The sequence below is a fragment of the Lontra canadensis genome, unplaced genomic scaffold (assembly GCF_010015895.1).
Source record: "Lontra canadensis isolate GAN:19392208 unplaced genomic scaffold, GSC_riverotter_1.0 scaffold38, whole genome shotgun sequence".
Classification (NCBI taxonomy): domain Eukaryota; kingdom Metazoa; phylum Chordata; class Mammalia; order Carnivora; family Mustelidae; genus Lontra; species Lontra canadensis.
The window spans coordinates 16880526-16896163 of record NW_022631032.1 but is presented as its reverse complement, the minus strand read 5'-3'; the positions used below and the strand labels follow the sequence as shown (position 1 = coordinate 16896163).

Below are 15638 nucleotides of genomic sequence, written 5' to 3'. Positions count from 1 at the left end.
GTTCTAAGGGAGTCCCTTATCCAAGAAATTGCATATTTATTATATATCTAAATCATTTATTTGATGCTAAAGATACAGAGTATCCCATATACTTGCCCTATGATCAGTGATAAGAAACAGAACACAGAGAAATCTGCAAAATTTGAGAAGAGGAATAAAAAACATCTTTATGATGATTTTTGCTTACAAATTGATAGACATCCATTTTTCAGATAAATAAAATGCTAATTATAGCTACATTAAGTCTCAAAAATAGTTCCCAAGTAATTATGCAACAGAAGAAACATATTATATGAGGGGTGCCTAAGTGGCTCAATTAAGTGTCTGCCTTCCACTCAGGTCATGATCCCAGGGTCTTGGGATAAAGCCCTACATCGGGCTCTCTGCTCAGCTCCCTGCTCTCCCTCTACCCCTTACACCCCCAACTCATGCTCGCTCTCTCTCTCAAGTAAATAGTCTTTAAAAAAAAAATGTATTGCATGAAATTAGAACATATAAGTACATATTTATATACAGAGAATATTCATTAAAATAAGGAGGATCAAAGGCAAGAAAAACTTGGGCCATAAAGGTAATGTCACTTTCACAGAGAAAAAAGAAAACATTGACGACAATACATTTTTTTCTTTAATATTATTATGGAAACACTGCTTTCTATATCTGCCCTTATACTACACGGCACTCATAGCTTATATGAAAACTCAAAAACATTTCAATGTAATTGAGATTCTCATCAATGATGGTGGTACCAATACTCAACAATTTCTTAAATTTGTAATTATTTTGAATATAATCATAAAATTCAAACCAAATTAAGGTCATAAACTAAAAGAACAATTACAGATACTAGTGTGTAAAACAGGAAACCTCCATATACTTAAATTTTCCATAAATATTTTTAAAAAAGCTACATTCATGCCTTAAAAATTTGATCACCAAGACAGCATGGTACTGGCATAAAAACAGACACATAGACCAGTGGAACAGAGTAGAGAGCCCAGATATGGACCCTCAACTCTATGGTCAAATAATCTTCGACAAAACAGGAAAAAACATACAGTGGAAAAAAGACAGTCTCTTCAATAAATGGTGCTGGGAAAACTGGACAGCTATATGCAGAAGAATGAAACTCGACCATTCTCTTACACCGTACACAAAGATAAACTCTAAATGGTTAAAGATCTCAACGTGAGACAGGAATCCATCAGAATCCTAGAGGAGAATATAGGCAGTAACCTCTTCGATATCAGCCACAGCAACTTCTTTCAAGATATGTCTCCAAAGGCAAAGGAAACAAAGCAAAGATGAACTTTTGGGACTTCATCAAGATCAAAAGCTTCTGCACAGCAAAGGAAACAGTCAAAAAAACAAAGAGGCAACCCACGGAATGGGAGAAGATATTTGCAAATGACAGTACAGACAAAAGGTTGATATCCAGGAAACTCAACACACACAAAACAGATAATCATATCAAAAAATGGGCAGAAGATATGAACAGACACTTCTCCAATGAAGACATACAAATGGCTATCAGACACATGAAAAAATGTTCATCATCACTAGCCATCAGGGAGATTCAAATCAAAACCACATTGAGATACCACCTTACACCAGTTAGAATGGCCAAAATTAGCAAGACAGGAAACAACATGTGTTGGAGAGGATGTGGAGAAAGGGGAACCCTCTTAACACTGTTGGTGGGAATGCAAGTTGGTGCAGCCACTTTGGAGAACAGTGTGGAGATTCCTCAAGAAATTAAAAATAGAGCTTCCCTATGACCCTGCAATTGCACTACTGGGTATTTACCCCAAAGATACAGATGTAGTGAAAAGAAGGGCCATCTGTACCCCAATGTTTATAGCAGCAATGGCCACGGTCGCCAAACTGTGGAAAGAACCAAGATGCCCTTTAACAGACGAATGGATAAGGAAGATGTGGTTATACACTATGGAGTATTATGCCTCCATCAGAAAGGATGAATACGCAACTTTTGTAGCAACATGGACAGGACTGGAAGAGATTATGCTGAGTGAAATAAGTCAAGCAGAGAAAGTCAATTATCATATGGTTTCACTTATTTATGGAGCATAACAAATAGCATGAAGGACAAGGGGAGATGGAGAGGAGAGGGAGTTGAGTAAAATTGGAAGGGGAGGTGAACCATGAGAGACTATGAACTCTGAAAAACAAGCTGAGAGTTTTGAAGGGGTGGGGGGTGGGAGGTTGGGGGATCCAGGTGGTGGGTATTGAAGAGGGCACGGATTGCATGGAGCACTGGGTGTGGTGCAAAAATAATGAATACTGTTATGCTGAAAAAAAAAAAAATTTTTTTTCAGAAATTTTATACACCTCTACAGCTACTACCTATTTTCTCAACAATCAAAATAAATAACTCCTTTGTGTTTCTTCTCTGAGGACTGCCTCAAGAATAACCTATAACAAAATCTAACCAATTTTGGCTTTCTATTACTTTTCCTTGGCAAAGAATTTAACAGCAATTAAGCATTTTATCAAAAAAGGCAATTTTCTAAGATTTCATGTCCTCTCAGGTCAGAGCCAACTTAGTATCTTGCATTGCTTACTTTCTTAAAATGAAGTGGTAAGATTAAAAGTTCCACATATTCTTAATATTAGAAGTGTCATATTTACTTGTTTGCCCTTATTCTGAATTTTAAGTTGTGGGTAACAGGTTAAGTGCTATAAAGGTCAAATATTAATTCTTTTCATTGGTTAATAAAACTGTTAACAGTAGTAACTTCAACACTATGAATTTTTCAGTGGCAATCAGTGCAACAACAGATATCATAGACAATCCCGTATGTTCAATTTTAACTTCTTGACTAGTGGTCAAGTGTTCAAAAAAATAAGCTGACTCTTCAGAGCAGTTAAAGACTTTATCTACATCATGTTAAAAACAAAACAAAACAAAACAATCTGTTTTTCAAGTTAAAGGCTTAACTACAGATAAAAACAAAGAGATATTTCCCAAACTGGGCGAGAGGACCAAATGATCCATTTGTTTGCCTGCCTGTCTTTTATTTACATGCAAGCATGCATGAACATGCACATACATGTGCACACATATAGACACACACACACACACACAAAATAAAGTTGAAAATCTGACCCTATATTGCCTAGAACTTTTACAGTGTTCTATCATTTGTTATTTCTCTTAAGATACCCTTAATTTTCTCCTTCTAATTTTGAGAAAAAGAAACTTACCAATATCACTGGCAAATTCATAGACATGGGGTTTTTGTAGCAACCCTAACTGGCACATACAAGTAAGGGCATTAAGAGCTTTAACAATAACAAATTCCTCAGCATCACTAAGACCTTGCTGCAGCAGGGGTTTGAGAATTGAGGAGCTTTGCCAACCAACATATGCAGCAACACCTGAAAGAGAAGCAACATCACATGATTATTCTATACCAGAAAGTACAAATGCCATTAAGTTAAACAATAAAATTAATCAAAACCCAAATATATTGAGCAAAAATCCAGGATAGGACATCGTACTTCCTGAGCAGCACAATAATGAAAAAGATCCACACCAAAGCAAATCACCAAGAAATTCTATAACACCAAGGGGAATAAAAAGATCTTAGGAACCTAGAGAAAGAAAAATACTCCCCTAAAAAGGAAAGAGGAACAATGAAAACAATCTTCACAAGATGATCTTTAGCAACAATGGATGCTAGAACACAACACAGCAAGACCTCCAAAGTTATTAAATAATTTTTATACTTAAACTGCCAATAAAATAAGAGAACATAAATAAGTCATTTTGCAACATACAAAAACCACCTGGGTTAACTTCACATGCAACCCTACCTAAGAAAGTTTCTTGAGGATGTTCTTCAGCAAAATAAAGAAAATACAGAATATACCAAAAAAAAAAAAAAAGTATACACACACACACACACACATTCATATAGTATATATCCATATTCAATACATATACATATATATATATATAATCTCCATCCCCAAAATTCAAGGGGATAAGCTGATAATAGCCAAATTAGAACAAAAGCCAGTAACTTTCAAAAATGTTATCAAAAAAGAAAAATAGAAATGGGGCGCCTGGGTTGCTCAGTGGGTTGGGCCTCTGCCTTTGGCCCAGGTCATGATCTCGGGGTCCTGGGATGGAACCCCGCATCGGGCTCTCTGCTCAGTGGGGAGCCTGCTTCCCTTCCTCTCTCTCTGCCTGCTTGTGATCTCTGTCAAATAAATAAATAAAATCTTAAAAGAAAAAAAAGCATTATAAAAAAAATACATAGCCAACAGATTATTAACCTAAGTTACTTGAGAAAAGTATTTGTCAATGATTAAAAATTAATGTTTTTAATGTACATTTATAAGTCTCAAAAACATCAAGACAAAATAATAAAAAATTCACAGAATAAGAAGTACAAATGAGGGCGCCTGGGTGGCTCAGTTGGTTAAGCGACTGCTTTCAGCTCAGGTCATGATCTGGAGTGCCAGGATCAAGTCCTGCATCGGGCTCCCTGCTCGACAGGGAGTCTGCTTTTCTCCCTCTGACCTTCCCCCTCCAGTGCTCTCTCTCTCTCACTCTCTCTCTCTCAAATAAATAAAGTTAAAAAAAAAAAAAAAAGTTGGGGCGCCTGGGTGGCTCAGTGGGTTAAGCCTCTGCCTTCAGCTTGGGTCATGATCCCGGGTTCCCGGGATCGAGCCCCGCATCGGGCTCTCTGCTCACCGGGGAGCCTGCTTCCCCCTCTCTCTCTTTGCCTGCCTCTCTGCCTACTTGTGATCTATCTCTGTGTCGAATAAATAAATAAAATATATTTTTTTAAAAAGCACAAATGAGTTATCAACACAAGAAAAGTTTTTCACCTCCACAAATAAGCTGAGAAATATACATCAAAACAAGTTATCATTCTACGATACAAACAGGTAAAGATTATTTGAAGCCTATTCCATGGTGAAGGGTATGCAGTATGGTCAAACAATGCTGATCAGAATGGAAAATGATAGAATATTTTTTGAAAAGCTTCTAAAATGTATCAGGAGTTTTAAGAATACTTTCATATTCTTTGGGGCACCTGGGTGGCTCAGTGGGTTAAGCCGCTGCCTTTGGCTCAGGTCATGATCTCAGGGTCCTGGGATCAAGTCCCGCATCAGGCTCTCTGCTCAGCAGGGAGCCTGCTTCCCTCTCTCTCTCTGCCTGCCTCTCTGTCTACTTGTGATCTCTCTCTGTCAAATAAATAAATAAAATCTTAAAAAAAAAAAAAAAGAATACTTTCATATTCTTTAACCCAATAATTAAAATTTCAGACTTTTATTCTGAGAAAAAAATCAGAAGCAAATATTTATGTAAAATATTATCTCTATGTGAAAGGGAAAAAATGAAAATAATTTAAATATCCAAAAGTGATAAATTTTGGTAAAACCATATAATGGAATATCTTAACCTATTAAATTATGGTTTTAACAAAATTTGTTTGAGATTTTATCTGACAGACAGAAAGAGAGCACAAGTAGGGGGAGCAGCAGGCAGAGAGAGAGGGAGAAGCAGGCTCCCTGCTGAGCAAGGACCCTGAGATCATGACCTGAGCCAAAGGCAGACACTTACCCAACTAAGCCACCAGGCGCCCTGGTTTCAAAAAAATTTTAATGACATGAGAAAATGCTTAGGACATATGTTACCAGAAAAAGAATTAAAAAATGAAATAAGATTAAAAGGTAATACAATACATACATAATACTTATGTGCCCAACACTATTACATATGTTAATTCATCTTATCTTCACAACACAACAGATAGGTACTATTATTTTTTTTAATATTTTATTTATTTGTGAGAGAAAGAGCACACATGCACACATAAATGGGGGAGGGGGAAGCTCCCTGCTGAGCAGGGAGCAAAGCAGGGCTCGATCCCAGTACCGGGAATCATGACCCAAGCCAAAGGCAGACATTTAACTGACTGAACCACCCAGAGGCCCCAGATGGGTACTAGTATTATTCCTGTTTTACAAATACAGAAACTGAGGAAAAAAGAGATTAAATGATTTCCCCAAGAACCACAACTAGTAAATGACAAAACCAGAACATGAACCCAACAGTCTGCCTCCAGAGTGCCTACTCTTACCAGGTACACAAGAGTGCCTCAAAACATATATGACAAGGTGGCAAAATGGGATGGAAGGAGGAGAGAGTGACCTACAGTAATAAAAACACCAAAAGATTAACAGAGGTCATAAAGGGTTATAAGACTAGAGGTGATTTATTTTCTTCTTGGTTTCTTTATTTTCCAAATTTTCTGCAGCAAGCAAGCATTACTTTTATAAACAAAATAAAAACAAAATTATCTTAAAATTTTAAAATAACATAAAGACATGATTCAAAATACACATGAATTGATCAATAGATGGTAGAAGTGCTAAGCAGCACCTTTTCCAGACAAAAGAAACAAAAATAAGATTTGAAAGAAGAAAGCAAGAAAGACAAAAAATGTGAGGAGCAAAGTAAAAGTAAGAATAGAGTTAGAGGAGTCTGAAATGGAAGACTGAGATGAAGCAATAAACTAATACAAACAGTGGAAAAAAACCATCAACAAAATGAAAAGGCAACCTACTGAATGGGAAAAAATATTTGCAAGTGATATATCCAATAAGGGGTTAATATCCAAAATATAAAGAACTTATACAACTCAACACCAGAAAGACAAACAATTCAATTACAAAATGGGCAAGAGACCTGAATGTGGAGAAAAGAGAATCCTTGCACACTACTGGTGGGCATGTAAATTGATATAGCCACTATGCAAAACAGCATGGAAATACCTCAAAAATTTAAAAACAGGAATACCATACTACCCAGCAATTCCACTCTTGGGCATATACCCAAATAAATCAATTTAGGCTCTCAAGGAGATATCTGTACTCCCATTTTCATTACAGCATTATTTACATAGCCAAGATATGGAAAGGATCTAAATGTCCATATAGAGGAAAGAATGATGAAGATGTGGTACATATATACAATGGAGTACAGTCATAAAGGACTGAAATCTCGCCATTTGCAACCAGATGGATGGACCTAGAGGGTATTATGCTAAGTTAAACAAGTCAGACAGAGAAAGACAAATATCATATAATTTCACTTATATACAGAATCTAAAAAACAAAATGAAAAATCAAACAAAATAGAAACAGACTCATAAATACAGAGAACAAACTAGTGATTGCCAGAGGGAAAAGGGTAAGGACAGGGGTGAAATAAGTGAAGGGAATTAAGAGATACAAACTTCACAATAAATAAGTCATGGAATGTAAAATACAACATAGAATATAAACAATAATACTGCAGTAACTTTGGTGACACATAGTAAGTACACTCACCTATGGTGAGCATTTCATAATATATATAAATGCTGAATCACTGTTGTACATCCAAAACTTATATCAATTATACATCAAAAATTTTTTAATTTTTTTAACTATAAAGATGTCTGAAAAGAGAAGATACAATAATCTCCAATAGTAACAAAGCAAGAACACCATACAATTTCAAAACTTTTCAAAAGGAGAAAAGTACCCTCTTCTCCAAAATGTTATATGGCAGAACTTGCAGAAAGAGCAATACTGTTGCTATGAGTTTCTTTCTTTTCTTTTCTTTTTTTTTTTTTTTATTTTTGGGAAAAAAAACAAAGGCAAATCTTTTAGCAGTTACTTTCCTAGACTGGGAACCAAAATCTAAACCCTACAGCTTTCTGCAACTACATGAGAAAGTTTGGATACCAGGGAAGCTTTCCGACAAGCAGAATAGTTTTTCAATCTTTTAAACTAACAGACGAGGGTGCCTGGGTGGCTCAGCGGGTTAAAGCCTCTGCCTTCGGCTCAGGTCATGATCCCAGGGTCCTGGGATCGAGCCCCACATCGGGCTTTCTGCTCAGCAGGGAGCCTGCTTCCCTTCTTCTCTCTCTCCCTGCCTCTCTGCCTACTTGTGATCTCTGTCAAATAAATAAATAAAATCTTTAAAAAAAAAAAAAACTAACAGACAAGTTTTACAAGTATGTGCAAAATGATATAAAAAAGGGTTAGTTGGTAACCATAATAACATGGGTTTGGCATAAAAACTATTTCATAACTGAATTAGAAACAAAGGAGAAGTAACAACTGACACCACAGAAATACAAAGGATTATAAGAGAAAACTATAAATAATTATATGCCAACAACTGGACAAACCAGATGAAATGGATAAACATACATTGTTCCAAAAGTAAATCAAGAAGAAATAAAAAATCTAAACAGACCAATTACTAGTAATGAAACTGAATCAGTAATTGAAAAATTACGCCAAAGAGGGGTGCCTGGGTGGCTCAGTCTGTTGAGTGGTTGGCTCTTGGTTTCAGCTCAGACTGTGTTCTCAGAGTGCCAGGATTAAACCCCGAATTGGGCTCCCTGCTCAGCACAGAGTCTGCTTGTTCCTCTCCCTCTGGCCCTCCCCCTACTCATGCTCTTTCTCTTTCTAAAATAAATAAATAAAATCTTTAAAACAAATAAACAAACCAAAAAAAAAAAAAACCTCCAAAAGAACAAAAGTCCAGAACTAGATGGATTCACAGGTGAATTTTACCAAACATTCAAAGAATTAATACCTATTCTCCTCAAATTATTCCAAAAAACAGAAGAGGAAGCAAAGCTTCCAAATACATTCTATGAGACTAGCATTACCCTGAGACCAAGACCAGACAAAGGCACCACATGAAGAATAAAAAGGAAAACTGTAGGCCAATATCTATGATAAACATACATGCAAATATCGTCAACAAAATATGAGCAATCCATTCAATAAGCATTCAACAATACATTAAAAAGCCACTCACCCCACATGATCAAGTGGGATTTATTCTACGGATGCAAGGATAGTTCAGTATTTGCAAATCAATATTATCACATTACTAAACCAAAGGATAAAATTATATGGTCATCTCAACAGATGCAGAAAAAGCATTTGACAAAATTTAACATCTGTTCATGACAAAAACTCAACATAGTGGGTTTAGAGAAAACATACCACAATATAATAGAGGCCATATATAAAAAAACACAGCTAACATCATACACAACAGTGAAAAACTGAGAGCTTTTTCTCTAAGAACAGGAACAAGACAAGGATGTCCACTGTCATCACTTTTATTCAACACAGTAATAAAAGTTTAAGCTGCAGCGATCAAACATGACAAATAAATAAAAGGTATCCAAATTGGTAAGAAATAAGTAAAACAGTCACTATTTGCAGATAACATGATTCTACAGATAAGCTCTAAAGAATTCACTAAAACATCAGAATGAATAAATTCAGTAAAGTTGCAGGATATAAAATACACAGAAACCCTGCAATTCTACACACTAATAACAGAGCAACAGAAAGAGACATTAAGAAAACAGTTCTACCTGCAATTGCATCAAAAAAATAAAATACGTAGGAGCAGTCCAAGATGGCAGAGGACTAGAGACCTAAATATTGTCTGCTCCCAGGATTTCAGCTAGATAGCTATCAAACCATTCTGAACACCTGCACACTCAACTGGAAATCAAAGAAAAGAATAGCTGCAACTCTACAAATAGAAAAGCGAACATTTTTTGCAAGGTAAGAGGTGCAGATAGGTGAATCCAGGTGATATATGGGAAAATAGACCATGGGGGGGGCGGGGGAGAAACCTCTGTCAACTGGCTACCAGCAAGTGACAGAGTAGCAGAACACAAAATCATAACTTTTACAAGTCAGCTCCACTGAGGGACATCTCAGCTCCAGTGGCTAAGTGGGGAGTGCAACCCTTGCTGGGACAGTGTGGTCTCAGGACTCTCAAGGTCACAGAAAGACCAAGGGTGCCTGAATGTGACAGCTCCCAAGCATCAGAGCGGGGAAGCCAGCTGCAAAGAGTGAGCTAAGGGGGACGTCTGGGTGGCTCAGTGGGTTAAGCCTCTACCTTCGGCTCAGATCATGATCTCAGAGTCCTGGGATCGAGTCCCACACTGGGCTCTCTGCTTGGCGGGGAGCCTGCTTCCCCTCTCTCTCTGCCCATCTCTCTGTCTACTTGTGATCTCTATCAAATAAATAAATAAATAATTTTGACCCAAAAAAAAAAAAAAAGAGTGAGCTAGGGAATGGGCTCTCAGCTCGGGATCCGAGGCACCGTCAGGCCATTGCTCTTCAAGCAGGGAGCCAACAAGCAGCAAATCCAGGGAGACTCCCCGTCCTCCCCCAGGAAGAGCGGTGTGGAGCATGCCACTGGAATATGCTGGGTTTGGAGACTCCAAACTGGCCATGTGCCAGAGACAGAAATGCGTGGTCACAGGCCAGGTGAGCACGCACTGCGGATGGAAACCAGGGAGACAGGAGTGATTGACAGCTTTTCTCTTGAGAGCTCAATGACAAGTGGGGTCCTGAGCTTTCAGTTCCTCTGGTGCCAGAGATTTGGAGGCCACCATTTTCATTCTTATCCTCTAAAGCTATGCAGAAAGCCTTCAGGGAACAAAAGCTATGGAGGGCAAGCCCAAGCAAATTACTTAGCCTGACCCTATCAAGGGTGGTGCAGTTCACCTGGGGCAAAGAGATCTGAGAATTAATGTAACAGGCCGGTCCTCCAGATCAGCAAAAACAACAAGCCAAGATAAGTTCACCCATCAATGAGAACTGCAAAATTCTGGCACTAGGGGAACACAGCATACAAAATGCATGGCTTTTTCCCCGATGATTCTTTAGTCTTTCAACTTCAATTATTTTAATCTTCTTTTATTTTTCTTCTGTTTTTCTTTTTCTTTGTTTTTGAATTATTCTTATTTCTTTTTCAACCAACTTATTCTTTTTTTGAAATCTTTTTTAAAGTCTCATTTTTAAAGTCATATTCTATCCCTCTGTGGTACCTAACCTTATTTTTTGTATATATATTTTTTTCTTTAAAATTTTGGGATACAGTTTCTTCTAAAAGACTAAAATATAGCAAAACTCTAGTATGTCTCTGTTCTATCCACCCGCCTGATCACATTCTCTTTTTTTTTAATTTTTAATTCTGTTTCTTTCTTTTTTCAACCAACTTATCAATTCCTTTTTTAAAATCTTTTTAAATTTTTCATTTTTACAGTCCTATTCCATCCCTCCATTGTATTTAACTTTATTTTTCTGTATATACAGGTTTTTCTTTTTTAAAAAATTTGGGATGTAGTTTCATCTAACAGACCAAAATACATCCAAACTCTAGTGTATAGCTCTGTTCTATTCACCAGCCTGACCATATTCTTTTTCTTCGTTCTTCCTCTTTCTTTTCCCCCTGGTTTCTGGTCTCTTCTAATTTATTTAGTGTATATTTCTCTGGGGTTGTTGTTACCCTTTTAGCATCTTGTTCTCTCATTCATCTATTCTTCTCTCAATAAAATGACAAAACGGAAAAACTCATCTCAGAAAAACAGAACAAGACACAGTACCAACTGCCAGGGACCAAATCAACATGGACATTAGTAAGATGTTGGAACTTGAATTCAGAATAACAATTATAAAGATACTAGCTCAGCTTGAAAAAAGCACAGAAGACACTAGAGAATCCCTTTCTGGAGAAATAAAATCTAACCAAGTTGAATTCAAAAAGGCTATTGGGCGCCTGGGTGGCTCAGTGGGTTAAAGCCTCTGCCTTCAGCTCGGGTCATGGTCCCAGGGTCCTGGGATCAAGCCCCACATCAGGCTCTCTGCTTGGCAGGGAGCCTGCTTCCTCCTCTCTCCCTGCCTGCCTGCCTCTTTGCCTACTTGTGATCTTTGTCTGTCAAATAAATAAATAAAATATTAAAAAAAAAAGGGCTATTGAGGGGCAATAAAAAATGGAGGTTCTAACTGCTAGGATAAATGAGGCAGAAGAGAGAATTAGTGACAAAGAAGACCAAATGATGGAGAAAAAAGAAGCTGAGAAAAAAGAGAGATAAACAACTCCTGGGTCACCAGGGGAGAATTCGAGAGATAAGTGAACCATAAAGCGAAACATCATTAGAATAATTGGTCCCACAAGAAGAAAAAGAGGGGAAGGGCAGAAAGTATACTGGAGCAAATTATAGCAGAGAACTTCCTTAATTCGGGGAAGGAAATGGGCAACAAAATCTAGGAGTCTCAGAGAATCCCCCTCAAAATTAATAAATATAGGTCAACACCCCAACATCTAATAGTAAAACTCACAAATCTCAGAGACAGAGAAAATCCTGAAAGTGGCTTGGGAAAAGAGGTCTGTAACCTACAACAGTAGAAACATTATATTGGCAGCAGATGTATCCACAGAGACCTGGCAGGCCAGAAAGGACTGGCTTGATATATTCAGAGTACTAAATGAGAAAAATATGCAGCCAAGAATACTTTATCCTGCAGGGCTGTCACTGAAAATGGAGAGATAAAAAGATTCCAGGACAAGCAGAAACTAAAAGAATTTGCAATCACCAAACCAGCCCTATGAAAAAGGGGTCCTCTGAGCAAAGAGAGAACTCAAAAGTAACAGAAACAATATACAGTAACAGTTACCTTACAGGCAATACAATGACACTAAATTCGTATCTTTCAATAGTTACCCTAAAATGTAAATGGGCTAAATGCCCTAATCAAAAGACACAGGCTGGAGCACCTGGGTGGCTCAGTGGGTTAAAGCCTCTACCTTCGGCTCAGGTCATGATCTCAGGGTCCTGGGATCAAGCCCCGCATCGGGCTCTCTGCTCAGTGGGAGGCCTGCTTCCTCCTCTCTCTGCCTGCCTCTCTGCCTACTTGTGATCTCTCTCTGTCAAATAAATAAAATCTTAAAAAAAAAAAAAAAAGACACAGGGTATCAGTTTGGATAAAAAAGCAAGACCCATCGATATGCTGTCTGCAAGAGACTCATTTTTAGACCCAAAGACACCTGCAGATTTAAAGTGGTACAGGGGAGGGGCACCTGGGTGGCTCAGTGGGTTAAGCCACTGCCTTCGGCTCAGGTCATGATCTCAGGGTCCTGGGATCGAGTCCCACATCTGGCTCTCTGCTCAGCAGGGAGCCTGCTTCCCTCTCTCTCTCTCTGCCTGTCTCTCTGTCTACTTGTGATCTCTCTCTGTCAAATAAATAAATAAAATCTTTAAAAAAATAAAATAAAATAAAGAGTTGTGGGGGAAATCATTTATCATATGAATGGACATCAAAAGAAAGCTGGGGCAGCAATCCTTAAACAAATTAGATTTTAAACCAAAGACTGTAATAAGAGTTGAGGAAGGAGACTATATCATACTTAAAGGGTCTGACCAAAAAGAAGATCTAATGATTGTCAAGACTTATGCCCCTAATATGGGAGCAGCCAATTATATAAGCCAACTAATAACAAACTCAAAGAAACACAACAACAATAGTAAAATAACAGCAGGGGACTTTAACAACCCTCTCAGTGAAATGGACAGATCATCTAAGCTAAAGATCAACAAAGAAATATGGGCTTAACATGACACACTGGACCAGATGGACTTTACAGATATATGCAGAACATTTCATCCCAAAGCTACAGAATGCACATTCTTCTCTAGTGCACATACAACATTCTCCAACACAGATCACATCCTGGGCCACAAATCAGATCTCAACCAGTACCAAAAGACTGGGATCATTCCCTGCATATTTTCATACCACAATGCTTTCAAACTAGAACTCAACCACAAGAGGAAAGTTGGAAAGAACTCAAACACATTCTAAAGAGCATCCTACCAAAGAATGAATGGGTCAATCAGGAAATTAAAGAAGAATTTAAAAAATTCATGGAAACAAATGAAAATGAAAACACAACTGTTCAAAATCTTTGGGATGCAGCAAAGGCAGTCCTAAAAGGAAAGCATACAGCAATACTAACCTTTCTCAAAAAACAAGAAAGGTCCCAAATACACAAATACACAACCTAACCTTACACCTAAAGGAGCTGGAGAAAGAACAGCAAAGAAAGCCTAGACCTAGCAGGAGAAGAGAAATAATAAAGATCAGAGGAGAAATCAATGAAATAAATGAAACCAAAAGCACAGTAGAACAGATCAACAAAACTAGGAGCTGGTTCTTTGAAAGAATTAATAAGATTGATAAACCCCTGGCCAGACTTACAAAGGAGAAAAGAGAAAGAACCCAAATAAATAAAATCATGAATGAAAGAGGAGAGATCACAACCAACACTGAAGAAATACAATTATAAGAACTTATTATGAGCAACTATATGACAATTAGACAATCTCGAAGAAACAGATGCATTTTTAGAGATGTATAAACTACTTTAAACTGAACCAGGAAGAAATAGAAAACCTGAACAGACCCATAACCAGTAAGGAAATTGAAGCGATAATCAAAAATCTCCCAACAAACACAAGCACAGGGCTAGATGGCTTCCCAGGGGAATCCTACCAAACATTTAAAGAAGAATTAATACCTATTTTCCTGAAACTGTTCCAAAAAACAGAAATGGAAGGAAAACTCCCAAGCTCATTTTATGAAGTCAGCATTACCTTGATCCCAAAACCAAAGACCCCATCAAAAAGGAGAATTACAGACCAGTATCTCTGATGAACATGGATGCAAAAATTCTCACCAAAATACTAGCCAATAGGATCCAACAGTATATTAAAAGGATTATTCACTATAACCAACTGGGATTTATTCCTGGCCTGCAAGGGTGGTTCAAATTTGCAAATCAACATGATACATCACATTTTTTCAAATTTAAATTCAAGTTAATTAACATGTAGTGTATTATTAGTTTCAGGGAAGATGGAAACCTTTTTAAAAGTTAAAACTATCATTGCCCTTGATCCAAAAGGAGAGAAATAAAAATAATGTTTGGAGCTATCACTTGAAAGCTTTACAAGGATTTACATTTCTAGACTATTCAACATAGACCAATTCATGAGACCAAGAGCTCCTGTGTGCCCTTCTCCTTTTAGGTGACCATTCATCTTAAAGCTCTTATTCCCTTACTATCTGACCTTTCTCCGATGGAAACCAAGCATGAAAAGTTCATGGGTCATTGATCTAACCACAGGTTTGAAAGAAGGACACTCAGAGTCCCAGATCCTGCCAGGCTGCCATCTTACTGAGTATCCACAGGCAACATTAATTCCATGTTTCACTTAACTCTTCATTAAATTAAGGTCATAAACTTCTTAGGCCGCTTTGCTGTCTCAGTATATGAAATCACTATTGCAAAGCCAAAAAATAGTAATTTTAATTAAAAATGTCTACTTTTATGGGCAGAGTTTAACACAGTCTTAAGAGAGTACTTTATTTTTCAGCTTTCACATTTTTGACATTTTCAAGGATTTTTATTCTAGTATTCATTGTTAAAAACTGCACTGGGTAGATTCAATCAATATATGCTACATTAATAAAAGAAAGGTTAAGAATCATATGATACCCTCAAGATATGCAGGACAAGCATTTGACAAAGTACAGCATACTTTCTTGCTTAAAATTCTTCACAATGTAGGGACAGAGGGTACATACCTCAATATCATAAAAGCCATCACAAAAACAAAACAAAACCCCACAGTGAATATCATTCTCAATGGGGAAAAACTGAGACCTTTTCCCCTAAGGTCAGGAACATGACAGGGATGTCCACTATCACCACTGCTGTT

The 15638-nt window shown here is 37.4% G+C and overlaps 1 protein-coding gene across 1 annotated transcript in view; it reads right to left on the bottom strand.

The window, feature by feature from the left end:
• PIK3R4 (phosphoinositide-3-kinase regulatory subunit 4) overlaps positions 1–15638 on the bottom strand; it is an 82316-nt gene that overhangs the window by 44989 nt on the left and 21689 nt on the right. The window contains exon 7 of the mRNA XM_032869721.1: positions 3226–3399. Coding sequence (XP_032725612.1) covers positions 3226–3399 — 174 coding nt within the window. The remainder of the gene's footprint in view (positions 1–3225; positions 3400–15638) is intronic.